The sequence below is a fragment of the Folsomia candida genome, unplaced genomic scaffold, assembly GCF_002217175.1.
Source record: "Folsomia candida strain VU population unplaced genomic scaffold, ASM221717v1 Fcan01_Sc013, whole genome shotgun sequence".
NCBI classification, from domain to species: domain Eukaryota; kingdom Metazoa; phylum Arthropoda; class Collembola; order Entomobryomorpha; family Isotomidae; genus Folsomia; species Folsomia candida.
This window is the reverse complement of record NW_019091205.1, coordinates 4083417-4110921: the sequence shown is the minus strand read 5'-3', so window position 1 is coordinate 4110921 and position 27505 is coordinate 4083417. Positions and strand designations below refer to the sequence as shown.

General features: G+C 37.0%; 4 protein-coding genes across 8 annotated transcripts; 2 read left to right on the top strand and 2 right to left on the bottom strand.

Annotated features, from left to right (window-relative positions):
* The first annotated feature begins 70 nt into the window (after window positions 1–70).
* Window positions 71–9202, top strand: LOC110855547 (exportin-1). Of its 2 annotated transcripts, none has more exons than XM_035856267.1 (12): window positions 71–320; window positions 401–685; window positions 1038–1388; window positions 4028–4416; window positions 4733–5036; window positions 5364–5658; window positions 6225–6460; window positions 6549–6686; window positions 7046–7480; window positions 7835–8171; window positions 8397–8419; window positions 8487–8674. In XM_035856267.1, the coding sequence occupies exons 1-12, from the start codon at window positions 210–212 to the stop codon at window positions 8592–8594; spliced, it is 3012 nt and encodes a 1003-aa protein (XP_035712160.1). In that variant the 5' UTR covers window positions 71–209; the 3' UTR covers window positions 8595–8674. The 2 variants fall into 2 exon arrangements, with proteins under 2 accessions (XP_035712160.1, XP_021959644.1); XM_022103952.2 differs by lacking the exons at window positions 8397–8419; window positions 8487–8674 and adding exons at window positions 8782–8957; window positions 9030–9202 and having other exon boundaries at window positions 74–320.
* LOC118437322 lies at window positions 9202–14395 on the bottom strand. 2 transcript variants are annotated; one of them, XM_035856271.1, is made up of 3 exons: window positions 14147–14395; window positions 12062–12620; window positions 9202–10283 (listed from the first exon to the last, which is right to left on the bottom strand). In XM_035856271.1, the coding sequence occupies exons 2-3, from the start codon at window positions 12427–12429 to the stop codon at window positions 9857–9859; spliced, it is 795 nt and encodes a 264-aa protein (XP_035712164.1). In that variant the 5' UTR covers window positions 12430–12620; window positions 14147–14395; the 3' UTR covers window positions 9202–9856. The 2 variants fall into 2 exon arrangements, with proteins under 2 accessions (XP_035712164.1, XP_035712165.1); XM_035856272.1 differs by lacking the exon at window positions 14147–14395 and having other exon boundaries at window positions 12062–12642.
* On the top strand, window positions 12917–23185 carry LOC110855607 (anaphase-promoting complex subunit 7). 3 transcript variants are annotated; one of them, XM_035856268.1, is made up of 14 exons: window positions 12917–13162; window positions 14974–15053; window positions 15133–15218; window positions 15284–15491; window positions 15643–15824; window positions 16139–16251; window positions 16398–16581; window positions 16941–17088; window positions 17160–17221; window positions 19015–19260; window positions 19885–20013; window positions 20090–20238; window positions 22627–22768; window positions 22837–23185. In XM_035856268.1, the coding sequence occupies exons 2-14, from the start codon at window positions 15047–15049 to the stop codon at window positions 22885–22887; spliced, it is 1707 nt and encodes a 568-aa protein (XP_035712161.1). In that variant the 5' UTR covers window positions 12917–13162; window positions 14974–15046; the 3' UTR covers window positions 22888–23185. The 3 variants fall into 3 exon arrangements, with proteins under 3 accessions (XP_035712161.1, XP_035712162.1, XP_021959709.2); XM_022104017.2 differs by lacking the exon at window positions 12917–13162 and having other exon boundaries at window positions 14507–15053; XM_035856269.1 differs by lacking the exons at window positions 12917–13162; window positions 19015–19260 and having other exon boundaries at window positions 14503–15053.
* LOC110855628 lies at window positions 22911–25927 on the bottom strand. Its single transcript, XM_022104037.2, has 6 exons — window positions 25665–25927; window positions 25411–25513; window positions 24509–25294; window positions 23907–24435; window positions 23694–23833; window positions 22911–23618 (listed from the first exon to the last, which is right to left on the bottom strand). Exons 2-6 carry the CDS (start codon window positions 25510–25512, stop codon window positions 23544–23546), a joined length of 1632 nt encoding a protein of 543 aa, XP_021959729.1. The 5' UTR covers window position 25513; window positions 25665–25927; the 3' UTR covers window positions 22911–23543.
* Between the last annotated feature and the right edge of the window lie 1578 nt (window positions 25928–27505).

Sequence of the window (27505 nt, the reverse complement as noted above, 5' to 3'; positions counted from 1 at the left end):
CCCGAAACAAGATTCGTCCGGTCGATTCACGTCAAGACACGAACTCACTTTTTACACAAAAATACGTTTCATTCATTTTAACAAATTCACTCACTACGCAGCATGTGTGATTTGCAGTCAGTTTTTACTCTGATGAGGAACGTAATATTTTTGCACAAAATTTCGCAAATTTACAAATTGCAAATTCTCTAATTGACTCCACCCCCAAGATGAGCATCCCTTCCGACGCGGGGGCGAGATTGCTCGATTTTTCGACACGTTTCGACATTGATTTGTTAGACCGGGTCGTATCCGTCGTGTACAAGGAGACGGGGGAACAGGTGAGTCAATTAATTTAATCAGTCGTTAATTAGTTAAATAACACTTTAATTAATTAATTGTATTTTGTGTTTTATTCTAGCAAAAACTAGCCCAAGAAATATTATCAATGTTAACAAATCACGCCGAATCCTGGACTCGCGTCGACGCTATTTTAGAATTTTCAAATCACAAGGAGACAAAGTATTTTGGACTGCAGATCCTGGAGCAGGTTATCAAAAAGAGGTGGAAGGCGCTCCCGAGGGCGCAGTGCGACGGAATTAAGAAGTTTATCGTCGCCCTCATCATCAAGACGAGTTCGGCGCCGGGCGCGCTGCAAGGCGATGAGAAGGTGTATATTAACAAGCTAAATGTGATATTAGTTCAGGTAAGGAAGCAATTAATTACTTAATTAGGCTAATATTTGGTTAGTTGGGAAAATTACGGAGGAATAATTTATGCAGTTTGTCATTTTGTCTCCAAAATTGCACTAAATTTCGCTAAATAATTAATTTCTTGCCAATTTGTCTATTAATTACTTGCATAATTTAACAATCAAAATCCTGGAAGCAAAGTTTTATTCACAAATTTGTAAACTGATTAATAATTATACACGTAATTAATTCCTGATTAATTTAAATTAACGCTGATTTTGACAAATGTCCAAATCAGTCTGAATTCTGGAGGCAGTGTTTCAATTTTACTAATAAGTTAATTAATTGCTGATTAACTTTGTCCAGATACTGAAGCGTGAATGGCCCAAGAACTGGTCTACCTTCATTCCCGATATTGTCGGTGCCTCGAAAACCAACGAATCTATGTGTCAAAATAACATGACGATTTTGAAACTCCTCTCCGAAGAAGTGTTTGACTTCTCATCGGGTCAAATGGTTCAGGTGAAGGTGGACAAACTGAAGGAGACGATGCACACAGAATTCTCGGAAATTTTCAACCTCTGTCAATTCGTCATGGAAAACACGACCAGTCCCCACCTTATTTTGGCCACGTTGGAAACCTTGTTAAGATTTCTGAACTGGATCCCTTTGGAGTATGTGTTCGAAACGGAGTTAATCAACGTACTGACGGGGAAGGTGGGTAATTAATTAGTTAATTAATCCCATCATTAATAATTAATTAATCAGGTAATTTATCCGCTCACTTACTAATTAACCGTATCATTTAATAAACTACTTTTCATCCCCTCGTTAATTAAGGAATCAATTAATCCCTTTTTTAATTAATTATCATTATTTAACTACTGAATTTATAAAACCAGCTAATTTTCTTGCGAATTAACTAATCGATTAATCTCCTCGTTCATTAACCAGTTGCCTGCCACATTAAAAGGCATAAGATAGTTGCTAAGCCCCCAATATAACACTTCGAATTTCGCGATCCTGGTACCATTTTTCTTGGACAATCATTTCCAATGCGGCCCAGGATATGCAATGCTGACACGTACGCTAGCGCCCAAATTAATGCAGAGTTGATACTGATAATTTGACATATACAAATTATTTTACTTATCATTGCTTATTTACCAAAGCAATTTTTAGCCCGAGTCAGGGCTTATGGAACCATCATGTCCGTCCGTCTGTCTGTCTGTCTGTCCGGCACGATAGAGCCAAAAAGGCTGAACCGATTGACTTGAAATTTTTACCATATGCATATTGGACAAAGTTAGGAAACGAGTTCGAAGATGGGCGAAATCGGTCAAGTGGTTGACCGATGTGGTCATCGGAGTGGGTGACTCGGGCTATATGGAGTCTGCACTGTAGGTTTATTTCACAATAAAACACTACACTGGCCCAGAGAACGCTTGACTTCTTCACTATCTGCACATGTTTATAAGTTTGAGAAAAGTTTAGGTCAAATATTTGCTATTGATAATAAATACTTTATCGTAATATACTAGCCCCCAAAAAACTCCAGCTTTATAGAGATTATTTACGGAAATTAAAAACTATCTGTTTGCCCGAACCAGGATTGATTAGCAAACTCATGCTTGTCAGAATTTTCTATAAAATTGTGCTACTATTTTGCACTAATTCTTACAGTAACGAGCATATGTTCTTAGTATTACATACTTCTAATTCTAAAAATCCTGTTCCTTCTCCCTAACTACTTCCAATTAGTATGACCAGAAATTTCGAAATTCAACCCTGCTGAATTCTAACCCTAACTTATTTTTCAACTACATACCAAATTTCACCTGAATATATAAACTCATAAAAATCGGTATGGGTCACCCTCGCTGGGGTGACTTTTATTTATGGTTACTTTTTGTTCGTATTTGACTTTATATTATTTCATGAGAAGCCATTACGTATCACTGTGCCGAATTTTAGCTTGTTACGACAATTTCTGAAAATCGGTATGGGTCACCCCAACGGATCCTGGACTATGAAAATTTTACCAATTTCACTTCATATTCTTCCATTAGGGACCATAAGGAGCCTTTATACAAAATTTCAGCTGGATTGGATAATTTGGAAATATCGGTATGGGTCACCATCTCGGGTCCCTCCGGTTGACAAATTTTCCAATTTCACGTTACATTCTTTCATTAGGAACCATTAGCACGCTCCATGCCAAATTTCAGTTTTCTATCACAATTTTGAAATTTAGGTGCATAATACCCCACCGGTCCAAATCTTTTCTCATCGAACCCCATCTTCGAACTCGGTCGTTGCATATACATGTCTGCACCAAATTTGGTTAAAATCGGCCAACTCGTTCGAAAGTTACCGAAAGACAAACGGACATGACGGACATGACGATCTCATAAGCCCTTTTTCGGGCTAAAAAAATTTACACGACTTTGATGTGCTCGGGCGGAAAATTGTGTTTTAGCCCGGGCTTATGTACCCGTTATGTCTGTCTGTCTGTCCGTCCGTCCGTCTGTCTTCGCGATAACTCTCTTCAAACTCAACCGATCGACTTGAAATTTTTACCACATCTATATCTACCCAAAAGACAAATCAAGTTCGAAGATGAGCCGAATCGGTCAAGTGGTTGGCCGGTGGGGGCCATATGGGTGGTGGGGTTATTATGCATCAAATTTTCAAAATTGTTGTAGAAAGCTGAAATTTGGTAAATATGTAACTAATGGCTTCTAATGAAAAGATATGAAGTGAATTTGCGAAAATTTTTATCTGGAGGGACCCTATGGGGTCACTCAAACTGATTTTTCAAAATCGTCCAATTAAGCTGAAATTTGGTATGGAAGTCGATAGCAGCTTATAATGGGAGTTTATGATGTACAATTTTGAAAATTTTGACCCAGAGGAACCCGGTGGGGTGACCCATACTGATTTTGCAAAATCACTCAATTAAGCTGAATTTTGGCGTAAAGATTGGTAAACAAATTCTAGTTGTACCCACCCTGGCTCGGGCTAAGCAAAGCTGCACTGTAGGTTTTTGGAATTACACGACTTTGATGTGCTCGGGCGATAGATTTTGTTTTTGAAATCACACGACATTGATGTACTTGGGCGCATGGTTACCGTACAAGAATTACATGACTTTGATGTACTTGGGCCCTTAGCGACGTTTTGTGCAGCACATGACATTCATGTGCTTGGGAGGCAACTGGTTAATTAATTAATGAATCTGCTCAATTAATGTCTTTGTTAACTAACTAGTCAATCTACTCCCTTGTTAATTAACTAATCAATTAATCCGTAATCCCCTTGTAACTATCCAAAACTAATAAATAATTAATTTTCAGTTCCTCGCCGTTCCCCCGTTTCGCAACGCGACTTTGAAATGTCTCACGGAAATCGCCCCCCTCACGACGCCCTTTACAAAATACTACCCCACCAAATTCCTCCAGCTGTTCAGCCAAACCCTGTCCCAGCTGGAGGTGATGATCCCCCTTCCGATCGACCTCCGCGATGCCTACTCCCGCGGTGGGGACGACGAACAGCAGTTCATCCAAAATCTGGCCATGTTTTTATCCACGTTTCTGAGGAAACATGAAAGTCTCGTGGCCCGACACGTGCCACACCTGCTTTTCAAAGGGTTACAATACCTCGCCCTTATTTCGGAGGTGGAGGATGTGGAAATTTTGAAGATTTGCCTAGAATATTGGAACGACCTAGCTTATAGCCTTCAGAGGTAAGACAATATTTTTGTGGAGATTTTATTAATACCTAACTGCAAATTTTGTAAAGTTGGAAAATTTAAGATGAATTCAGGAACAATTAGGAGACAATTTCCCCTATTTATTTGCAGTTAAAAAAGTTATTTCTCAGGACAATTTTATTACGTGTTTTTTAATAAAGTTGGTAGGATTTATATGCAAATAACCCTTTATAACTGTTGATAACTTTTTATTAAAAAGTTATGTCTCATAATTTTTGCATAATTTGTACATAAACCTCGTAAATATATAATTTTACTGAAAATTATGACGCTAATTTTTATCTTGCAGTGAAATCTTCTTCTACTCTCACTCCAACCGGAACCTCTTCTACGGCCCACTCCTCTCCATGGTGCGATTCGTTCTGATCACCCGGATGGTGAAACCGGAAGAAATCCTCGTCGTGGAAAACGAGAATGGAGAAGTGGTCCGTGAATTCATGCGGGACACGGATTCTATTAATTTGTACAGAACTATGAAGGAAACACTGATCTCATTGACCCACTTGGACTGCCAGAGCACGGTTAAGATTATGAAGGAAAGACTAAAGAATCAGGTGGATGGGAGCGAGTGGAGCTGTCAAAATTTGAACACGGTGAGTAATTAAGTAGCGGTAGGCAGTGAATAATTTAATGCGATCGATTTGTCCGTCGCTAAAGATGATAAATCTCGACTTTTTGAGCTCTGTTTTTAGATATTGATATCTAATTTTAAAGTTAAGACGGACTACGTTAGTTAACTGGTCTCGTAGGTCAAAAGGTCACAGCGCGAGGTCAAAATTTTGCATTTCGTGGCAATTGAAGTGTAAACGCCAAATTTTCAGCAATTAGCTTCCCTTATTTCGTTAAATCTGTTGCTGAAGTTTATTTAATAACAAAATTAACTAGCATTAACTTAACTAATTTTATTACTGTATTTCCAGCTCTGCTGGGCAATCGGCTCCATTTCCGGCGCCATGGGTGACGATGACGAGTTGCCCTTTATCCTGACCGTGATGGAAGATTTGTTCGTGTTGTCATCCCAGAAAAAGAAGGAAAATGACGAAAAGGGGGTGATCACGTTTAAAATATCCTTCATGTACCTGGTCGCCCAATACCCCCAGTTCCTCCGGGCACATCCAGAATTTCTGAAAATTTTCGTCAGACTCCTCTTCGACAATATGCACCTGACCCAGGAAGGAGTACAAGACATGGCGTGCGATACTTTAGTGAAGATTGGTAATTGTTCTGAATAATTAATTATTAATTTAACGTGTAAGTAATTAATGAGGAAATTAACGCAGTCATTGGTTACTTGTACAATCCGAAAACTGGTAAACTATTCCAAAATTTTGCAAATATTTCCAAGAAAAATTAGCTTGCAAATTTTTGTAAAGAAAAAAAAACAGAGGGAGAAATTTCTTTGGAAAGAAATTTCAAAAAAGAACATTTTTGAGACAGGTTTTCAAAACTGAATAAGTTTAAGTGATAAATACTTAGGAAATTCACGCAGTCATTAGTAACTTGTAAAATGCGTCAACCTTTATAATAATTTGACAAGCTTTTACAAAGGATTCTAAATTTTTAACTAAACAAAAATGTAGATTGGATTTTTGGAAAACATATTCCTTCCTCAATAGTTTGTTACTTTTACAAAATAAAAAGACGCCCGCGATCTGAGCAAATTTACAAAAAATTATAAGCTAATTTTCCGTAGGAATTTTTGTAAAATTTTGCAAAATTTACGGTTTTACGATGTTAGGCGTGAATTGCTTGATTGAATGTATAATTAATTAATTATACAGGTCAGCATTGTTCACACCTCTTCGTGACTGTTCAATGTTCACGGTTCACTGTTCAAAACGGAGGGAATCATCCCTTCATCGAGGAGATTTTGACAAGATTGCCGACCATAATTTCCGACCTGACGCCGGGGCAGGTGCAAACATTTTATGAAGCCGTTGGCTACATGATCGCGGTAGAGGAGGATAACTTACTGCGAGATAATTTGATCGAGAGGTTGATGACGTTGCCGAATAGGGTAATTAACTAATTAATAGATTTATAATTGAGGTATGTAAATAGTAAATGAGGATTTGGATCATATAATTTGAATTGTGGGGTTCCAGGCTTGGGATGCCATTATGAGTCAGGCCGCTCGGAATGTGGAGGTCCTCAAAGAGATCGATTGCGTGCATCAATTGGCGTGTATTTTAAAGACGAATGTACGAGCGGCCAAGTCTTTGGGACATGTTTATGTGGGACAGGTAAATTTAGCTGTCGGTGATTTTTTTGTAATTGTGTAAATTTTATTGGGTGCATAATTTCCATGAACTGAGATTTTTAAATGTGCTTTTTAAATGTGCTTAAATTTTGCAAGCCGTTCTAATTTTAATTGATTATCGAATAAGCATCGCAAGTTTTTAAACGTATGTAAGCTTTGTAAAATTCGCAATCTTTATCGCCATAAATTGGACACTCTGAGCTTGCAAAGTTGTAAATTTGCATTAATTAATTAATTAATTGTTCTTCTTTTATTCAATAAATTGTAATCGGTATAAATTCATAATTTCTGCTCAAATAGATCAGTAAATAATTATTTGCATTTATATTATCTAATTTCCAGCTCGGTCGGATCTATCTCGACATGCTGAACGTTTACAAAGTCACGTCAGACAACATCACGTCCGCCATCGGCACGTACGGCGAGTCCGTCACGAAGCAGCCGGTCATTAAAGGGATGCGCGTCGTGAAGAAGGAAAGTCTAAAATTAATTTCGACCTGGATCAAGCGCTCTGAGAATCCAGAAATGGTTCTCGACCACTTAATCCCCGCCTTGCTGAACGCAGTCCTGCTCGACTATCAAATCTGCTCCGTCCCATCGGCCCGCGAACCGGAAGTGCTGACCACCATGGCGACAATTGTCAATAAATTGGAGGCCAGGATAACACCCCAAGTGCCCAAAATATTTGATGCCGTGTTCGAATGCACGCTCGGCATGATTACGAAAGACTTTCAAGAGTTTCCTGAACATCGAGTTGGATTTTTTGAATTGGTTAAGGTATTGAAATTTAGAGGGGTTGTGGATGTCATTAAATATTATCGTAAAACCCAAGTTTTGATTTTATTTAATAACTAAAATTGTTTCGGATTTACGATTTGTTGTAAAATATTTCTTAGCTTAAAATAAGGTCAAATCTTTGTTGCATTGTAAATTCTACTAATCGAAAACCGGTTTGGCTAAAATGTTGGAAATCGGTTTTTCAAAATGTTGTAATTCGGCTTCGGTAAAATTTTAAACATCAGTTTTTTAGAGTAAATCGAAACCGGTTTTACCAAAATTTTAAAAACCACATTTTTCAAACATCCTTCGCTTTTATGTGTTCTAATTTAATCATTATTCCACTATTTTTAGGCCGTGACGACCCACTGTTTCTCAGCCTACTTGACCATCCCACCTCCTCAATTCAAACTGGTCCTGGACTCGATAATTTGGGCGCTAAAACATACCATGCGCGCCGTGGCGGATATCGGACTGGATATTTTGTATACCCTTCTGCAGAAGATATCCGTTCAACCCGTAGAGATTTCCCGATCCTTTCATGAAACCTATTTCCTCGATATTCTCGAGCACGTGCTATCCATCGTGACGGACTCCTCCCACGTGGGCGCTCTCTCCATGCATGCCACCATCTTGGCGTACCTCTTCTCCATCGTGGAAATGGGACTTGTTCAGCTACCAGGGGCTGAGGGTAAATTAAATTAATAAATGCGTACCCACTTAAAAATAATGTTATCCTTTTGAAAAGTAAATGCATTCAAAATTCAGTAAACTAAACTAAATCCTGGGTAACGCTGACTTGATAAAGTTTGCTCTGGATTTAGTATAGTTTACTTTACGTAGGACTCGATGAATCGTCAAAATCGAAACATTTTTAATCACTTCTTGACACTGATAATTTATTTGAAAATTTTAGGCGACAACTTTGTGACTCAGTCAGTAAGTTGATTAATAGAATGTCGGTGATGTTTTAGCCAGTTTTAATGAATTCCAATTTTTCTGAAAGCTTCTAAAATTTGAGATCTCTTCCTTCAAGAACGGTCAACATCTGGAGTGCATATTTAAAAAAAAGATTGAAAATGACTTCTTGTTCAAATTTGTAGGGCAGAATTAAATAAATTCCAAGAACCGAAAAAAGAATTTAAAAATGTGCTGATTTTGGCGATAACATCGAACATCGAACTCTACGTCAATATAAATATATAAGAGTGCATTTACTTTTCAAAATGGTAGCATCATTTTTAAAACTGCAATTACATTTGTTAATTATTTGCTAATTGCGAATCACTTAATTGCTACAGGGGTCAGTGGCGGCGTGGCGGTGTTGGTGCAGACCCACGTGATGGATCTCCTTAAGCGTGAGTTTCCCCACTTGACGGACAACCAGGTCAAGGTCACGGTGCTCGGCATGTTCTCGCTTAACCAGGACGTGACCAGATTTAGGGACCATTTGAGCGACTTTTTAGTACAGATTAAAGTGAGTTTATTTATTTATTCAAATTCTGAAAATGTATACAAATTTCGTAACCAATTTTGTTTCTTATTTTAGGAAATTACTGGCAACGACGAATCAGACCTTTATTTGGAGGAGCGTGAAGCCACATTGCAGAAAATTGAGGCGGAAAAGGGTCCATTTTACATGGCCGAGAATGGCTGTTTGAATCCGGAAGGGGAAGACGTTCCTAATTAATTTACATATTTGACAATTTACATAATATTTACTTTTTGACCCTTTATTAGTTTATTTGTTTTTTACTAAATGTATGACAAGTTATATCGAATTAGTTATGTTACTTAAAACTAAATGTTTCCTAGTTAATTTTGACCTCGTTTGACTAATATACAAAATTTAAGTAATAGTTAAAATTTTGAATTCACAAAACTTTTTGACCCCTCGTTACTATTTTTTTTACTTAATAATATATCCCAAATTCGTACAAATTAAGGTAGTTCGTTAAAGATAAATGTTTCCTAGTTAATTTTGACCTCGTTTGACTAATTTACAAAATTTAAGTAATACCTAAAACATTGAATTCACGATATTTTTGACCCTTCGTTGTTATTTTTTTTTTTACTTAATACTATATCCCAAATTCGTATAAATTAAGGTAGTTCGTTAAAGATAAATGTTTCCTAGTTAATTTTGACCTAGTTTGACTAAATTTTAGCAACTTATAAATACACAATAAATTGAAAATAATACCTAAAATTTTTGATTTATGGAACATTTTAATTCAGTAAACTTTACCTTATTTGACTAAAATTTACCAGCTTATAAATATAAAACAAATAGAAATAATAGGTACACAACTTTGGAACATTTTGTAAGTAAACTTAAAAAAAAATATGTAGGAAATCGACCCTTATGAAAAAATTCTAAATTTTGTTCGGCAAATCAAGCATATATTCGCACAAGGAAATTAGCTTCGCCAACATTTTATCTTGAATTTCAAGTCCCCTATTCGGCGTGGTAGCCCATTTCCAGGCGGAGGCAGCCCACGACAGTTTGGGGGGTGGTGGGGGCGGTCGGGGTGGTCTCCTCAGTCCGCCCGTCACGTTGATTCGGTGGATGAGATAGCTGCTCCTGTTTCGCATGGAGCTTGGCGGAGCGAAGAGTTGCTGTCTGACGGTCGGGGGGAGGGTCATGTCGTAGGTGTGGTGATAAGCAGGCCATCGCTTATCAATATCGAGTCTGGATGGGAATGACCACGGCGGACAGTCCGGAAGTTTCAGGAGGGTCGCGCCACTGTAAGCGGATTGAGGAATGTCGCTAGCTGAAGGATTTGTTTGGGCAAAAATCCTCCTATAAAAAATAAAATAAGGGTACATTTTTGAAAAAAAATCGGTAGTATTTTATAATAAATAATAAATAATAAATATGTAGGTACAAAATGAGCCAAAAGTGCAAGTCTTTTTCGCATCGATTTCACCAAATTGCACATAAAAAATTACAAATTCAGTTTTGGGTGGGGGGATTAATATAGCATAGCTGTTTTTGAATTATATTCAACCACACCCCCTTCAAAAATTGGGGAAGAAAATTGGGAAAAATGAGAAGGTCAATGTACACTCGGAAGTAGATACCAACTTGCATTTGACATTTGACTTCCCTCATGAATATGAACATTTTGATGCATCAAGACTTTCAAAATTCGAAAATTGGCGGTTTTTCGACCTACATATAAATCGTTAAAAAAGTGACCTTAGCGGTCATTTCGCGGCTGACAACCTGATGCCAGATTTTTCTTCGTCAGAAGTGCCACATTTTCCGCTTTTGTTGTCCGCTGCGAAATGACCGCTACCATGACTTTTTTGGGGTCAAAGTTTCTGAGGGAGGGGCTTATACGGCAGGAGCCGTAACAATGTATAGGTATTTATGATATACATAAAGGTAATTACATAGAAGCTATTAAAACAGCCTCAAATCGCCCCAAATTTAAAACTTAAGCTTTTCTGAATTTATAATGATGATATGCATTCGAAAATTAACGCTATGAGGCTTATCAACGAAGTTATCAATTTTTCAGATAAGCAAATTTAGTTTATCCAAATCGCCCCAAACTTAAAACTTAAGCTTTTCTGAATTTATAATGATGATATGCATTCGAAAATAAACGCTATCGGGCTTATCACTGCGCTTATCAGTTTTTAAGATAAGCAAATTTAGTTTGTCCAAATCTCCCCAAATTTAAAACTTAAGCTTATCTGAATATATAATGGTAGTATCCACTCGAAAATAAACGCTATCGGGCTTATCACTGCGCTTATCAGTTTTTAAGATAAGCAAATTTAGTTTGTCCAATTCGCCCCAAATTTAAAACTTAAGCTCAACGATTTATCAACTGAACCAACTCGTGTAAGAGATGAAAAGCATCTCAACACGAGTTGGTTCATAATCCCGGTAAACAATTTGAAGAGAGTGAGAAGTGAGACGGACCACCATACGGCACTGGCAACGACAGTCAGCGGTGGTGGTCCACCAGAATCCGAGTCTCACTCTGCCTTTCGCTAAATAATGGAAACTGCGTTTGTGAAACGGTTGGGCTGGTTCAGCTCTGTACATAAATTAATTTCACTTTAAAAGTCGATGAAAAACCTAACAAAATTCCTCTTTGAAAGTAGGGTGATGAAAATGCATACGAAAAATTTGAAAAATCCCCAAAATTAAAAAAAACATAATCCACAAAAATCCATCCACCTCATCTTTTCGCATAAATTGGTATTTTCTAAAGTCATGAAAATTCAGCAAAATTATTTTGAGAACTAAAATGTAAAATATGTAATCCACCTCGTCTTATCTTTTCGCATGCAAAAATTAATATTTTCTATATATTAACCGTCCGTAAGAAAGACATGGGAGGCCAGTGGTGCACCACCGCCATCGGCTTCCCATGTATTTCTTACGGGAGGTAAGCGGTTTCTACTGCACATTTGTCTGCTCGCTGTCCTGCTCTTACGTGGTCCGGCTAATAAGATCATGAAAATACGAAAAGTTTGAAAACCCCCTTAAAAATGCCTAAAATCTCCAAAAAATCTACCCCACCCTCTCATCTTATCTTTAAATAAATATGCATAATTTACCTCTCATCCTCCGACCCCGGCGTCGTCGTTTCCGACAAGATTCCCGTCTCTTGCAACCGGTCAAAGTCGTTTCTCCACTTGATGCCAAACTTGTCCCGGACGATGGCCATGTCCCTGCCGAAATTGGGTTGGTCGGTGGGCGAGGGGAGGTAGACTCGGACCCACGCGGGCGCCACGTGCTCCCCCACCCCGGCAGGATTCACATCCGGCCCGAAACAAAAACCATATCGGACCAGGACTCGAACCACTTTGAAGTACATGAAGGTCAAGAAGGCAACCCAAAGGAAGAAAACTACCCATAGATTTATTAACAGTTCCGCCATGTAGTTAAAGTCTTGGAGGACGGAAATTGCGCCGTTGAGGGACATGATCACACTTTTGTAAATTTATAAAAACAAAGATGGAAAACTTTTTCGAAAAATTATGTCCAAAATTTTAAACTTGAGGTAAGAATTCGACTCGGTGGTGATAACTTAATTTGGACGATTTTAGGAGAAATTGTGTCCCAAAGGTAAGTTCAGGGAAGAATTTGAGAACTCGCCAGGAAGAATGAACTGAACTGAAAGAAAATAAAATCTTTAAGAATTGGACAAATTTTAATGGAATTTTTAGATATCGTTTATTATCATCTAGTCAATAATAAGTAAATAGATAGATATGCACATATCATTCATAATGCGTCTCACAATGAGAGAGACTCTCACTCATTCTCAGCCGGATGCATGACACAAAGGCGAAGAGAATGAAAGGCAAGATCGAGATAACGTGCGGAGGAGGACAGTCTGCCTAATTTGCATGTCTACATACCTGAACTGACTGGAAGGATAAGAGATAAATAAGTCTGTTAATAAGTTTGATAAGGATACAAGCGAGAAAAAACTTGGTATAGAATTTATACAATTGTAAATTTGGGGAGAAGTTGTGTCCCAAATTTTGAACTTGAGGTAAGAATTCGACTCCGTGTGGGTAAAATAGGCAAGTTTGGGCGATTTTTTTTAGAAATTCTGTCCGAAATCTTGAAATTTTTAAGAATTTGACAAGTTAGAGTGGAATTTTTACATATCATTCGTTCGTCGCATCGACATATTTAGTCAATCATAGGTAAGTACTTATCATAATGCCTCTCGCTCATCCTCAGCCGGATCCATAACACAAAGGTGAACAGAATGAAAGGGAAGGTTGAGATATCGTGAGGAGGACAGTCTGCATAATTTGCATATCTATTTACATACAGTCTGGTTCAAGTGCCGGGGGATTGGAACTTAGTACCTGGGAAACGTCACCCAAAAGTTCCGATCCCCTGGACATTTTAGTTATGTAGGTTACAGGGAAACGGAACCCACTTGTCGCAGGATTTAGCGGGCTTCGATTCCCCGGTACCCAACATTTTTCTTTAATTTTTCATAAATTGGATATATTTCCAAGAAAAAATTTTATTGTCTCAAATTAACCTCCCACCAATGAAGAACATTGGATAAAAAAATTAGAATTTTTTATAGTGGCGTTTTTCCTAAAATCGCAAATATCTGACAAATTTGAGGAGCGGCAAGTCCAAAAAGGTACGGGGAATCGTCACCCAACAATTATTTTCAAGGAAAAATACAATTATTTTGAGAGAAAGATAATTGTGACACAATTATAACGTAATAATTGTAACAATAACAGTAAAATAATTGTATTTTTCCTTGAAAATAATTGTTGGGTGACGATTCCCCGTACCTTTTTGGACTTGCCGCTCCTCAAATTTGTCAGATATTTGCGATTTTAGGAAAAACGCCACTATAAAAAATTCTAATTTTTTTATCCAATGTTCTTCATTGGTGGGAGGTTAATTTGAGACAATAAAATTTTTTCTTGGAAATATATCCAATTTATGAAAAATTAAAGAAAAATGTTGGGTTCCGGGGAATCGTAACTTTTGCGTAAGAGGGTACCGGGGAATCGAAGCCCGCTAAATCCTGCGACAAGTGGGTTACGTTTCCCTGTAACTTGCATAACTAAAATGTCCAGGGGATCGGAACTTTTGGGTGACGTTTCCCAGGTACTAAGTTCCAATCCCCCGGCACTTGAACCAGACTGACATACCTGAACTGACCCAGGATGAGAGATAAGCTTATTAATAAGAATATATCTAGGCAAGGAAAAAAGCTCTATAGATTCAATTGACAAGACTAAATTGTAAATTTAGGGATAAATTGTGTCCCAAATTTTGAACTTGAGGTAAAAATCCGACTCGGTTTTAGTAAATTTATAGTAAAACTTGGTAGATTTTAGGGGAAATTTTGTCCCCAAAAAAATTAAGGTAAAAGAATTTGAGAGGAAGAATGAACTGAACAGACTGAAAAATAAAATTCTTGAGAATTGGACAAGTCTTAGTGGAATTAGATATCATTCATTCATCATCCAGTAAATAAGTAATCCATTAAATAATGCCTTTCACTAATCCTAAGCCGGATACACAAAGTTGAACAGAACGAAAGGCAAGTTTGAGATGAAGTGAGGTGGACAGTCTGCATATTTTGCTTATCTACATACCTCAACTGTCCTCAACTGACTCAGGATGTGAGATAGATAAGCTAGTTAATAAGTTAATGAATTGGAAATATAATCTAAAACTAGACTCGTTTTTAAAATAATGTAGCCACGATACTCATTTAATCCATACTGATCACGATGAAATGAAACCACATCATAAAAACAATTTTTGATAGAAATTATGAAAATTTTTATTTTTCATGAAAAAACATAAAATTTCATCCAAGTTCTCTCCTGCCCGTCATTCTGCTCGCGGACCGCGCTGGTTGACATTTTTCTCTCAACACTCTCCATTTGACGTTGCAAATTTTACGTTTTAATTATTTTGGACAACTACTTAAAATTTTATAAGTTATTTTGACATTATCTTTAACCAGGGGGATTGGGGATAGAAAAAGTGACAAATTTGCAGTCTAAAGTAATCTGATAAGTCGGAATCTTTCTGGAATAATGATGGGTGAGAGTTTCTTAAAATTATAATTATCATCGTAATAATTTTAGGAAGACTAATTATTCTTTTTCCATGGTGACTCCAGCGTTCCTAAAATCGTCGAAAACGTTTTATTTGGATCAGATCACGGTCATGTTTAAGGAACAGCTTTACTCCAGCGTTCTTTCATTTGTGAGTCGGTCGGGGGCATATTTGTTTTTTGTTTGTTTTAATTAATGTCGTACTTAAATTTGTAGGGAAGTGTGGCCTTGAATTTGGGAGAACGGTATCCCGAACATGTCAGCGAGGCGCAGCAGGTCACGATCCTGATCATGTGCGGTGATTCCGCCTATTTCACGCATGACTACGTCCAGGCGGAATCCTTTTATCGGAAGGCCCTCCAACTTGGCAAGTCCTTGTCGAAAGGGTCAACGTCGAAGGAGTGCGTCCCAGAAGACAACAATGGTTCGTTGATTTGATTATTGTTGTCAGGGTGGGAGAATTTGCGAAATTCTTGAAGGAAACTTGCAAATTTTTCTGTGAATCTTACTTTTATGATGTTTTCGCAAAAGTCTCGTGATGATTTATGCCATGTTTTTGTTATATTTATTTGCAGACATCAAGTACAAGCTGTACCTTTGTCTGATGCAGTGTAAAAAGCCAGAAGAAGCGCTCAACATGCTCCAAAGTATCCCAGCAAAGGGGCGCGCGGTCCGGACGAATATGGCGTTAGGCAAGTTGTACAAGCAAAATGGGATGGAGCGCGCCGCCATCACGGCTTTCAAAGAAGTACTCAAGGTGAGAAGGAATATTGGCGAAATTGATATTTTTTAAGCATGTGTTCCTGTTCAAACTTCATTCAAAAGTCAGTCATCCTGCTTTCTGCTGACTGAAGATTTTCATTCACATTCAATTAGTTTCGTTCAAATTAATTTCATTTTACTTCATCGGACTTCATTTCTTACTTCGCCTCATGTATTAAGTATAGGGTGAAAAGATGAAATGAGTGAAAAATCCTTTCATTTCATAAATGAAATGAAGGAATCCTTAATTCATTTTCATTCAAAATTCATACGAAATTCATTTATCTTTATATTACCAATATAATTTAGGAATGTCCCACTTCTATGGAAGCTATCGAATCATTAATCTCTTTGGGGCTTGGGGATACCGATTTACAAGTATTTTTCAATCACAAGTTGAACAAGATGCCATATTCTGAGTGGTGAGTAAAGTTTGCAGCATTTCAAGAAATATTCCGTTGGATGGATTAAATTTCCCATAATTTTGTCGCGATACGAAAATTACAGATTATAATTAATGACAGAAATTTTTAATTTGAAACATATGTATCTGCCAATTTCCATCCAGGTTCCACAACTGGATTCGAGCTCTGCAACAGCTGTTTTTGCGCGATTATCCGAGCGCGCTGCAAACCCTGAATACCCTGACGGACCACACTCCCCTGAAACATAACCGCTACATGCTTCACACCTTATCCTTGGCGTATACGCTGGAAGGGAATTATGAGGAGGCGATCGGACCATTGTTACTGGTACTTGATAATAAACAAACTTAATTAATTCAAACTACACCGGGATTGTCCAACGAGTTATACCAACGAATCAAGCCAAAAATTAGGGGTCACGAGGCACTTATCATTCCGTTGAATGGCCCCTTTTAAGAAAAATATTGGCAGCAAAGTTTAATTTTTTAGTAAATTTTCTGTCCCTTTCCCTCCATAACCAAGGCGCTCGTGGGTACTTTACCCCCAATATTTTTCTTAAAAGGAGTCATTCAATGGAAAGTTAAGCTTCACGTTATTCCCAATTTTTGGCTTAATTTTTTAATATAACTCGTTAGACAATCAGCGTGAAAAAGGTTACATTGTGAGTACTTATTGCTTCTTCCCAGTGCCATCGCCTAGAACCCGGCAACATGTACGGCATGGACCTGCTGGCTTTTCTTCTATGGTCGAAGAAGAAACTACTCACATTGCAAAGTTTAGCGAACCGTTTATCAGACGTGAACTATAACGAAAATCGTCCCGAAGCTTGGATCGGTATGGTTATCTTGATTTGTGATAACTGTGGTTGGTAAATTATTACTAATTTTCAAACATGAATATAACAGCGCTTGGCTACTATTCACTGCTAATGGAACCGACACAGAAGGGACTCAGTTTTGCGGAGAGGGTGAGTTTTGAAAATACAACTAGCTAAAGAATGAATAGCATGACATCACTAGCGAAACTAGGGGTAGGCAGGGTAGGCATTGCCTAGGGGCCCCCACTCCGTGGGGGCCCAGCTGCTGCCCCGAATTTTTTAAAATTTTTTACGTGTCAAGCAGTAACGAAGCTAGGGGCAAGCGTTGCAGAAGATCATTAAAAAAATCTTAACTAGTTCAAATTATGTGAAGAAATTCTGCCAAATTTTATTTTATAATTTTCAGTTTAAAAATGCTGAGATGGGGTTCACTACTATGAAATTAGCTAATTATTTTTCTACAGGCTTTGCGCGCATCTCCGAACTTTATCAATAGTTTTAAATATTTTAAATGTAGCAAATTCAACCCGATACGACGAGGAAATGACACATATCAGGATGATCCTGGCGTTGATTATAGCTGGTTTAAAAATGATAAATTTACTTTGGTCATTTAACTCAATTAGTCGTAAAGAAATTGCAAAACCTGAAACTCAATGCAATGACGCCAGGGGCCTCGCTCCGATTTTGAAGAAACAATGATAATTAGATAACCTTAGATAAATAATTAAACACATGCTTAAGAATTTTTCATAGTGCTCAGTTTAAACGAAATTATGACAGAATCTATGCGTGAAATTTCCATGTTTGCCATGATATTTTTCTCCCTCGCGAGAAAAATACAGATTCTCGCTTATGTAATCCATCATGATTTTGCTTAAACTTAAAATGCATGGTTTTTTCGTGTAACCTAACATGAAGTGTTTTTTCGATTTTGACCAGACAAATTTGAAATTGTTCACACAAGGAAATACGCCGTATTTTTCCATTTTCCTCAACGTATTTTCACCATGTTTTCCCGTGGCGGAATTTTGAAAAAATTGTCATCAAAAATAATGAATTTCCAAAATATTGTAAATTTTCTAATTTTTATCCGATTTCAAAAATGGAAAAACGTTTTTGCGCAGAATTAAATTAATTTATGTTAAATCGGTACTTACCAAAAATTTTTCAAAATTGATTGTTTGTTACTTTAAAAGTTTTTAGAAAACTATTTCTACACTTTTATGGAAGTAATTTTGAGTTCTTGGAAGCATCGTGGAAGTTTTATGGAATCATTTTTATGTTCTTTCGCGTTTAAAATAGCATCAAAACAGCAAAATTTATAACGTTATGAGAAATCCTAATTTTGATTGAAAATGTATTAAAAATTCAGAAAACACCCGCCTTTATGAAAAGGCTAAAGAACGCTAGTTTCAGTGTGCGAGAAAATTTAAAACCGGAAAAAAAACGATTCATGTCCACTTAATTATGATGAACTCTGTAAGCGAGAATCTGTATTTTTGTCCCTCCCGAGAAATAATTCGGGATAAAAACGGAAATTCTCGCTCATTGATTCCGTAAATTGAGCACTATGAAAAATCCTGAAACACGTGTTTAATTATTTACCCAGGGTTCCCTAACTAGCAAGGTTTCGTCAAAATTGGAGCGAGACCGCTTGAATCTTCTCATTGTGGGTGTAATCTGCCAGTTCTATATTCAATTGTTGAAATCGTGATATTGTTGAAACGATATTTTAATTAAGCCCTTGTCGTTTAACCAGATAGCACACAATTACCTTGCATTGAATCAAATTTATGGTTGCCAAAAAACCACAAAATTTTTCTATTTTCAAAAGTCTCGTCAAATCTGTCAGGGACAGGGGCCCCCAGCGAACCTGTGCCTACCGGCCCCAAATTTATAGTTCCGCTAGTGCATGACATTCAATATTTTGACATGTTTAGGCGCTAACTTGCACGGGGACCAAGTCATATGAAGCCCTCGTCTGCAAGGGTTATCTCCTCCTGGGAAATAAGAAAGCCCAAGAGGCTCTGGAATGTTTTAGAGAGGCGAGCCAACTTTGTGGCAACCGCTTTGAACCACACAACGGTCTTGTGAGGTGTTACTTGGAGCTCCAGCGGTATCGAGATGCCTCCACGGTGGCAAACGGTGCTATGAAAAAATTAGGACAGACGCCACGCGTGTTGACGGTATGGCATAATATTTAACACCAAAACTTGTAGCCGTGTAAAGTAAAGATTGATAAAGAAAAGTGTTAAATAGACCATAAAACAAGGGAACTTCAAAGGAGATACATTTTCATTTCATTCCTGTTCACTTTCATTCATTTGACTGATTATGATAGTGAATGATGACGAACGACAATGAGTTTCTTGTCATTTGAATGGAAATGAGTGAAAGATTAAAAGTCATTTCAGATGAATGATTGGGAATGAATGAATTTTTCACGCTATGTTGAATACATGGGGTGCAGTAAGAAATGAAGTCAAATGAAGGGACCTAAAAATTTTAGGGTGACTTAAACCGGGACATTTTAGGCTAAAAAATTGTCCACAATATCTACTTCGTGGCGATTCAGATATCACAAAATTTTGAGAAAGAGTCAAGAAAGTCTGGAATTTTATAAAATGAAGTTTAACGAATGTGAAGGAACATCTTCATTCAGAAAGACTCACTATTGAATACAAAGTAAATTTTGCAAGCCTTGCGTCCTTTAATTAGGTCATGAAATTTGCACTGTTTTTAAAATTACGGTGAAGATGAAGGTTGATTTTCCAGTTTTACAAATTATGACAATTTTATTATTCCTACAGATGTGTGCCCAACCGTTGAGTAAAGAGCCGCTGAATTTCTCCAAAGCCAAATCTTGTCTGGATAAAGCGCTCCAATTGAATAAGCGCCATTGGCCCGCGGTGCTCACTCTGACCCAGATTTTGGAAGAGGTAAAACAAAGCCATCTTTAAAATTTGAAATAGGTCCAGTTAAATTTTAACACAATTATTTAATTTTTCCTGGCAGGAGGGCCACTACGATGTCGCGGTTCAGAAACTGCAAGAATACGCGGACGGTGGACCGACCCGGGTGCGATTTCATCTCAGAATGGCTCACCTTTTAAGCAAAATGCGTTCCAACGACGAGGCTGCTGACCATTACGCAATCACTTTAAGGTAAGTTGGTCATTACAGATGTAAAAATTAATAAGGAACTAATCCTAAGTTTTAACTGTGTGGAAATTTTCAAAAATTGGTCCTAAAAAAGTCCTAAAAATGTGGAAACATTTGGTTTAGTCAGGTATATTTTACGCGGTAGTTTTACCTGCAGATCATTTCTTTGAGTCCTTTATCTTTGTCGTAATCCTTATCATTTTACGTATCTCACAATGCGATGGTGTGAAGTGTAACCCTCCGATTTGGCTTAAATTTTAAAATTAGGTGGTCCAAGCCAATACAACTAACGTTTCTTCAGGCAGTTTGTGCGATGGTGAGAGTTACTCAAAATATTTGAGGTCAAAGTTCAAAAAACGGCCGACTTTTTTCAGGCGGAGTGAGAAAACTCCACTTCCAGTCTCTTCCCCTCGCTTTGATTTGCAGGTGTCTCGCTCACGCATACGCCTTCATGCACAAGCACAGGCTTTGATGCAAAATAATAAAAAATAAAAATTATTAACTACAGCTTAAAAAGCAATTAATACGCATTCTACATAATTTAATTCATAATTAAATAAGTGCGATTTTTACTTATTTCTAGTACAAATTTACATAAAGTTAATTTATAAATTCGCCAACGGCAAATAAACATGGAAAAACGTAACTTGCTTTCCATTTCGAACGCGTTGGTTATTCCAATTAATTTGTATTTTAAGTGCTCCTGTGTTTGTTCCAATGATTCGATATTGTTGGTACTCGAGCGGATTATGGGGTGATGACGAAAAGCCCGAGTTTAAAAATGTAAACGACGTTTGTTTTAGAGAAAAAAAATATTAGTTGCGACCTGAATTGTGGCAATCCCACATTCATCAAATTCAGCTGGTGCAGTTTATCGTATTGTTTTGTGGACTTTTATGAAAATAATCATATGGTCACATGTACAATGAATAATTAATATTTTTCTACAAAAAAAATTAAATTTAAAATTGTTGAAATGAATTATTTTTCGGAGTGAAAATCAAAGCGAAGGGAAGAGACTGGAAGTGGAGTTTTCTCACTCCGCCTGAAAAAAGTCGGCCGTTTTTTGAACTTTGACCTCAAATATTTTGAGTAACTCTCACCATCGCACAAACTGCCTGAAGAAACGTTAGTTGTATTGGCTTGGACCACCTAATTTTAAAATTTAAGCCAAATCGGAAGGTTACACTTCACACCATCGCATTGTAAGTCCAAAATTAACCCTTTTTCAATCTTACAAGGGAACCACTTCTACTGTCCCATCTCGATTTCCTTCGGAATAGCCATAATCGACAGATAATTTAGTGAAACTAAAACTTTGTCATAGAACATGCGGTGCAAAATCGCGTTTTCGCGAAATATTTGGCGAGAGCTTCACCAAAACCTGCCATTTTCCCAATGCTTTTAACATAGCCACCAGCCTTTCGAACGATGAAATGAACTTTATGGAATATTGAAAAATTATATATGTACATGTCCGCGTAATTTCAGCACGATCACGAATATACAAAAAGTGATGCAAGCTTTTGCCAATTTTTTGCAAATCGCGAAAATCGGAAAAATTTCGCAAATTTGAATTTTTCGTTCCTTTAAATTCAACATAAGTTGCAAAGTTTGACTAATATAAAATACCTTTTGTTATTGCAAAAAATTTGCAAAAATTTGCAAATATTGAAATTCGCAATTTTTCATGAAAATTAGTTAAAATAACTAATTCTAGTCTATTTTTACTCATTTTTCGAAATTATTTGCAATATTTATTTTTGCAAATTGCAATAAAATTGCAATTTATGTCGTGATTTTTTAGTTGTTCTACAAATTAGCTGCTCCTTGATTCGTACATATGTATGTAAATGATACTTGTTTAGTTTTTATAAAATGACAATGAAAAATTGAAAAATTGCGAACTTCAATTTTTGCAAATTTTTTGCAATAAGAAAATCGTATTTTACATTAGTTAAACTTGTAAATTTTGTTGAATTTAAAGGAACGAAGAATTCAATTTGCGAAATTTTTCCGATTTTCGCAATTTGCAAAAAATTGGCAAAAGCTTGCATCACTTTTTGAATATTCGTGATCGGGCTGAAATTACGCGGACATGTACGTATATAATTTTTCAATATTCCATTAAGTTCATTTCATCGTTCGAAAGGCTGGTGGCTATGCTAAAAACATTAGGAAAATGGCAGGTTTTGGTGCAGCTCTAGCCAAATATTTCGCGAAAACGCGATTTTGCACCGCATGTTCTATGACAAAGTTTTTGTTTCATTAAATTATCTGTCGATTAAGGCTATTCAGAAGGAAATCGAGATAGGACAGTAGAAGTGGTTCCCTTGTTAGTATTACTTCTGAATCCATTTCACACCATTGTTTTTTTTATTTAATAAACAGACTGGATCCGAACAATCGCGACGCTCTCGAAGGTCTCGACCGTCTCGACTTTAGGACCATCATGGTGAAAGAGGAGGAGACTGAAGTGACCTCACGCGATATCGGCGTGAGTCCCTTCAACATCGATGACGATTACCAAGAGGTAATTAATTAATTATCTACGAACTAGATTTTTTATAAGTGAGAAACGACTTTATTAATTTTTTCTAGGAGCCAGGGTGGGTTCCACTAAACCAATTTGCTGTCGGCGAACGTCTCTAAATTAGTGAGGAAAAATAATCGTATATTTATTCAAGTACAATTTATTTGTCAAAAAAAATATACGTCACATTTTCATACTTTAAAGAATACATTGTCTATTAATTTGTGCTTACTTAGATAATTGACAAATTTTAAGTTTCGACACATTTATAATTAATAAACTCTGGTTTAAATTGACTTGTTGTTTGAAAGAGTGCGAAATAATTTGCAACATCTGAAATTTTTATAGGCTTGGTAAATAACTTTGTATGTTTTTTGATTAACAAACAATATAACTAAACTTAATAGCTTGACAAAATAGAAGTGTTTGAGTTAACAAAGAATTTTATATTGATTCTGATGCGAATAAATAAACGTCGTGACAGTGACACATATTTTTAAAAATCGTAGGATGACATAAGCTTATTAATAAGTAAGCAAAGGCACAAAGAAGTTCTTTCTTGCATAAAATATTAAATACACAAAAAACGTGAATTATTAATTAAAACATGGAAAAAACTTTACGTAATACACGGCTAATTAAATTCCACATTTTAGTAATGTTTAGGACATATTTTAACGCAATAAATGAACAAACAAAAGTGGACTGATAAAGAAGTGACGATATTTTTACAATTCAAGTAATCTACCCGCTTAATACATACTTGCAGCATTATTTAATCCCTGACACTAATTGGCAAATTATTCTCCCGAATAAACGTCTGAAAATTGTCCTTCGTCTCCTGATCCATCTGTGCAAATTAGTAAAATAAAAACTTATGTACATACTTTTACACCTTTTCAACCCCAAGTTTACAAAATCGTACCAGAAATCCAGCAATAGTCACGCTTCGAGCCGCCCTGCATGACAGAAGGGCATCTCGCATCTCGTCCAACAGTCTAAACTCTGCGTGACGATGCCGGTCACGCCGATGTCCAGTAAATTGAAGTGACGTATTCGACAAACCTACACATTTAATTTTTAATCATCATTATCACATTATATTAATCATCATTATTAAATTGTGTGGAATTATAACCTCTCCATCCCGTCACTCCTCCCAATACCGCAATGACCAGTAAGGAACCAAATTCATGGTCATAAATTGTTGCAGGAGTCCGATAAGACGTCGCAATGTCAAACTGAACCTGCCCACAGGTCAACTCCCAATCGTTGAACGATCGCATCGTTTCCACCAGCGACAAAAAATATTGGTCGTAATCGCTTTGGAATTCAACCCTCAAGTTTAATTTCAATTCCTTCACGGCTGGGAAGAGATACACCAGTATGCGGGGAGCCTGTTCATCCACGTTGTTAAATTGGGGATGATGGGCGCAACGAATATCGAGCGATGTTATCCCACCGTGGCGCGAATGGTAGCCCTCAAGCAGTGCAGAAATGTCACGCACGGAGTCAAGATCAACGTCATCGTGGAATTCAGTGCTGTTGGTCTCTATGGATAAACGTGTCAATTTTGGGAGATTGGTGATGTTCAGCGAGTTCTTGATGAAATACACGTCGGCAGCAAGAAGTCCGAGGTGGGTGAGATTGGGGAAGTGGAAATTCAGCTAAAAATAAAGGTGATAATTTGTTAGACTTGGATAAAATTAAAAACAAATTTTATGTACGGATTTTATGTACCTCGACCGGGTAATCATAACTCCAGCCAAGATATTCCAAGGACAAATTTTCCACAGAATTTCGACAACTTTCCAGCATTTTCTCAACCTTAGAGATGTCGATTTCAAAACCCCAAGGATAATAATGGAATCTTAACTTTTTCAGTTTTTCGCATATCGCCAAATCCAAGTAGAAACCTGCGGTAAGGTCGACTTCTTCCAAGTTGGGGGCCAAGTTGACCAGGTTTTGGCACATGATGGACATCATGGCCCTCGGCAGATCATTGCTACAGTTGGGCGACATATGCAATGTAAATACTTTGAGATTTGGGAGGAGTAGAAATTGAGGCATTTTCGATGGCGTTGCCATTTTATCGAACTCATCTCCCTCGGCGTCGATATAGATGTGAGTCAGGTTTGGGAAATCGTAAGTACTCCAAAGTTCTTGTAGGGGTCCAAACGCCATGACACCGCAGAATTCGAATGTTTCCAACTTGTCAGATATCTCGGGCAAAATTCGGACCAGGTTGGAGGGTAGACAGGTCAAATAAGAACATGTGCAAATAACGATGCAGTCACAGTATCTGTTGTATATTAATCGTATGCTTTTGGCCAGGTCATGATTGGATAAAATCAACTGCTGTTCACATTTTATGGATACTGGCGTTGACACATCCCTACATGACACAATTGCGAGGCAACCCTTCTTCCCGAGATAAGTGGCGCCCACGTCGGCCCAAAGGGTGCACACGAGCCGAACGGACTTTAAAGTAGGGACGTCCAAGGAGCGCAAGACCTTGTGCAGGATCTGGAATAACAAATTGTGTCTGAAGTTGATTTCCAATATGGAAAATTATAAGTTGAATCAATTAAATGGACAAACTATTCAACGTTGGATAAATTTTGAAGTAGTTAATTAAATACCAGCGGATTGAGCAAAGCCTTCGTCGCCACGTCAACATCGATGTCATCGACAAGGTCAAAATTCTCCAATTGTGTGGCCGCTTGATCAACCTCGGTCTGCATTCTGTCCACCAATTATAACAAGCTATTAATTACAAATTCTCAGAGATTGTTTAATAGTGAATAGAAAACAAGTATTCAATGTTAAGCCATAATATTGACAGTAATTCATTGCAAGAACAAAACAAATAATGAAAATCAATTCCAAGCCAGACCTTATTAATTTTTATCCGTAAACCACGAACTACGAACAGATCTTGGTTCACCTTTTTTTAGACAGGGATTGAAGTGAATTTCAAAATTGGTAATTAATTCTAACTAACGAAAATGTACTACGACCAATGATAATTGTTCAACCTAATTCAAAACTGTTAAATATTTATAATTTAAAAATTATAAACCAGGAGAGGAAAAATTTACGAAATATGAAATTCTACCGGCTGATTAAATAAATACGCATATTCTCCCGGTTTTTCTTCTACGTCTCACTCACTTGTCCTGAATGAAATTATTGTTTTTTTTCATAATTCATGAAAAAATGTAGATAAACGGGTACATTTTATAAAAAAATAACTTTCCTAATTTTTTAGTAATTTTACGAATTAAATGAACACTTCTTGCCTGCTTGAACGTCTCTAAATTCATGTAGAAAAAGAATATTCGTATACTTATTCAAGTAAAATTTATTTTCTTCAAAAAATGCGTCAATTTTTTGTATTTAAAACAACCCCTTGTTTATTAATGTGTGCTTACTTAGATAATTGACCAATTTTAAGTTTTGACACATTTATAATTAATAAACTCTGGTTTAAATTGACTTGAACACTTTGTTTGGGGGCCGTCCATAAATTACGTAACACAAGAGGGGGGAGGGGGGGTCATGGGAAGTGCGTTACGAATTGTTATGAAGGGGGTGGGGGGTATAAAAAATTTGTTACGTAACACATTTTATAAACTGGACTAAAATTCGCCAAATATGATACGCCGAGCATATTGAATTCATGTCATCCAAAAGGTTTCAGTGTACGCATGTAGTAAATATACATTTTTCATTAGTTTTCATTAGTGTAAATTGAGAAAAGGTTGCATTACAGTGGGGAATTTTAGGGCGGAACCGGTCAAGGAAGGGGGGGGGGGGTAACGAGTCCATCGTTCGTTCTGTTACCAAGAAATATACGAAAAAATCTAGTTTATTTTTATTTTTACATAGATATGTACAACCAGATCAATTCATTTGCAAAAGTTTGCGGTCAAACTTTGACCTTAAATATCTCAAAATGGAGTAACCGAAATGATCTGGTTGTATAAGTAAAAATAAACTGGATTTTTGGCTCTATTTTGTGGTAACAGAATGAGCGATACCCCCTTTCCTTTCATCGGTGCCGCCCCAAAATTCCGCACAATGCATTGCGAGTGCTAAGTAAATCATCTGCGGTGAAATCAAATTTATGTTACGTTACGAAGGGGGAGGGGGGGTAGTCGAGAAGCGTTACGATGCCGTTACGAGGGGGGAGGGGGGTCTAAAAAATGACGATTTTTGCGTTACGTAATTTATGGACGGCCCCTTGAATGAAATAGTGCGAAATAATTTTTAAAATCTGAAATGTTTGAAGGGTTAATTGACTTGCTATAACTTTTTAATTGACATACAATATAACTAAATATACTTGGGATTAGCTTGCTTAAATTTACTAATGCAATGGAAGTCGAAATTGGCTGACGAAATATTTGAGTTAACAAAGTATTTTATACTAGCGTATAAGCCCGTCACCCGCCGGGCGAGAGCTTATTTGATTTTCATGAAAATTGAGTGGAATTTTGCAAAACTCTAACCAATTAAATATTTTAATCTATATTATAAGCTGAAATTCTCTGTCGTCGACGTAAGTCAAAGGAATTTGTAATGAACGTGAAAGTGATGATATTAGTTGATTGAGATTAATGTTACAGTGCATCGAAGTCAACCGCACAGAATTTCTACGCGACAAAATCACATGCCCACTTTATTAACATTGGAGGCGGGCTGAAATTGAAATCAAATCAATTCAGTTGACCT

Bases quoted from the DNA above. Each gene is read 5' to 3' on its own strand.
- LOC110855547 (XM_022103952.2), top strand. From the start codon at position 210: ATGAGCATCCCTTCCGACGCGGGGGCGAGATTGCTCGATTTTTCGACA. The intron at 1,389-4,027 runs GTGGGTAATTAA...ATTAATTTTCAG, and splicing joins TCAACGTACTGACGGGGAAG to TTCCTCGCCGTTCCCCCGTT. The intron at 5,659-6,224 runs GTAATTGTTCTG...TTAATTATACAG, and splicing joins CGATACTTTAGTGAAGATTG to GTCAGCATTGTTCACACCTC.
- LOC110855607 (XM_035856268.1), top strand. The intron at 15,492-15,642 runs GTTCGTTGATTT...ATTTATTTGCAG, and splicing joins CGTCCCAGAAGACAACAATG to ACATCAAGTACAAGCTGTAC. The intron at 17,222-19,014 runs GTGAGTTTTGAA...TGACATGTTTAG, and splicing joins GACTCAGTTTTGCGGAGAGG to GCGCTAACTTGCACGGGGAC.
- LOC118437322 (XM_035856271.1), bottom strand. From the start codon at position 12,429: ATGTCCCTCAACGGCGCAATTTCCGTCCTCCAAGACTTTAACTACATG. The intron at 10,284-12,061 runs GTAAATTATGCA...TATTTTTTATAG, and splicing joins CCGGGGTCGGAGGATGAGAG to GAGGATTTTTGCCCAAACAA.
- LOC110855628 (XM_022104037.2), bottom strand. From the start codon at position 25,512: ATGCAGACCGAGGTTGATCAAGCGGCCACACAATTGGAGAATTTTGAC. The intron at 25,295-25,410 runs GTATTTAATTAA...TTGTTATTCCAG, and splicing joins AGGCTTTGCTCAATCCGCTG to ATCCTGCACAAGGTCTTGCG. The intron at 23,834-23,906 runs GTTATAATTCCA...TTAAATGTGTAG, and splicing joins AGGAGTGACGGGATGGAGAG to GTTTGTCGAATACGTCACTT.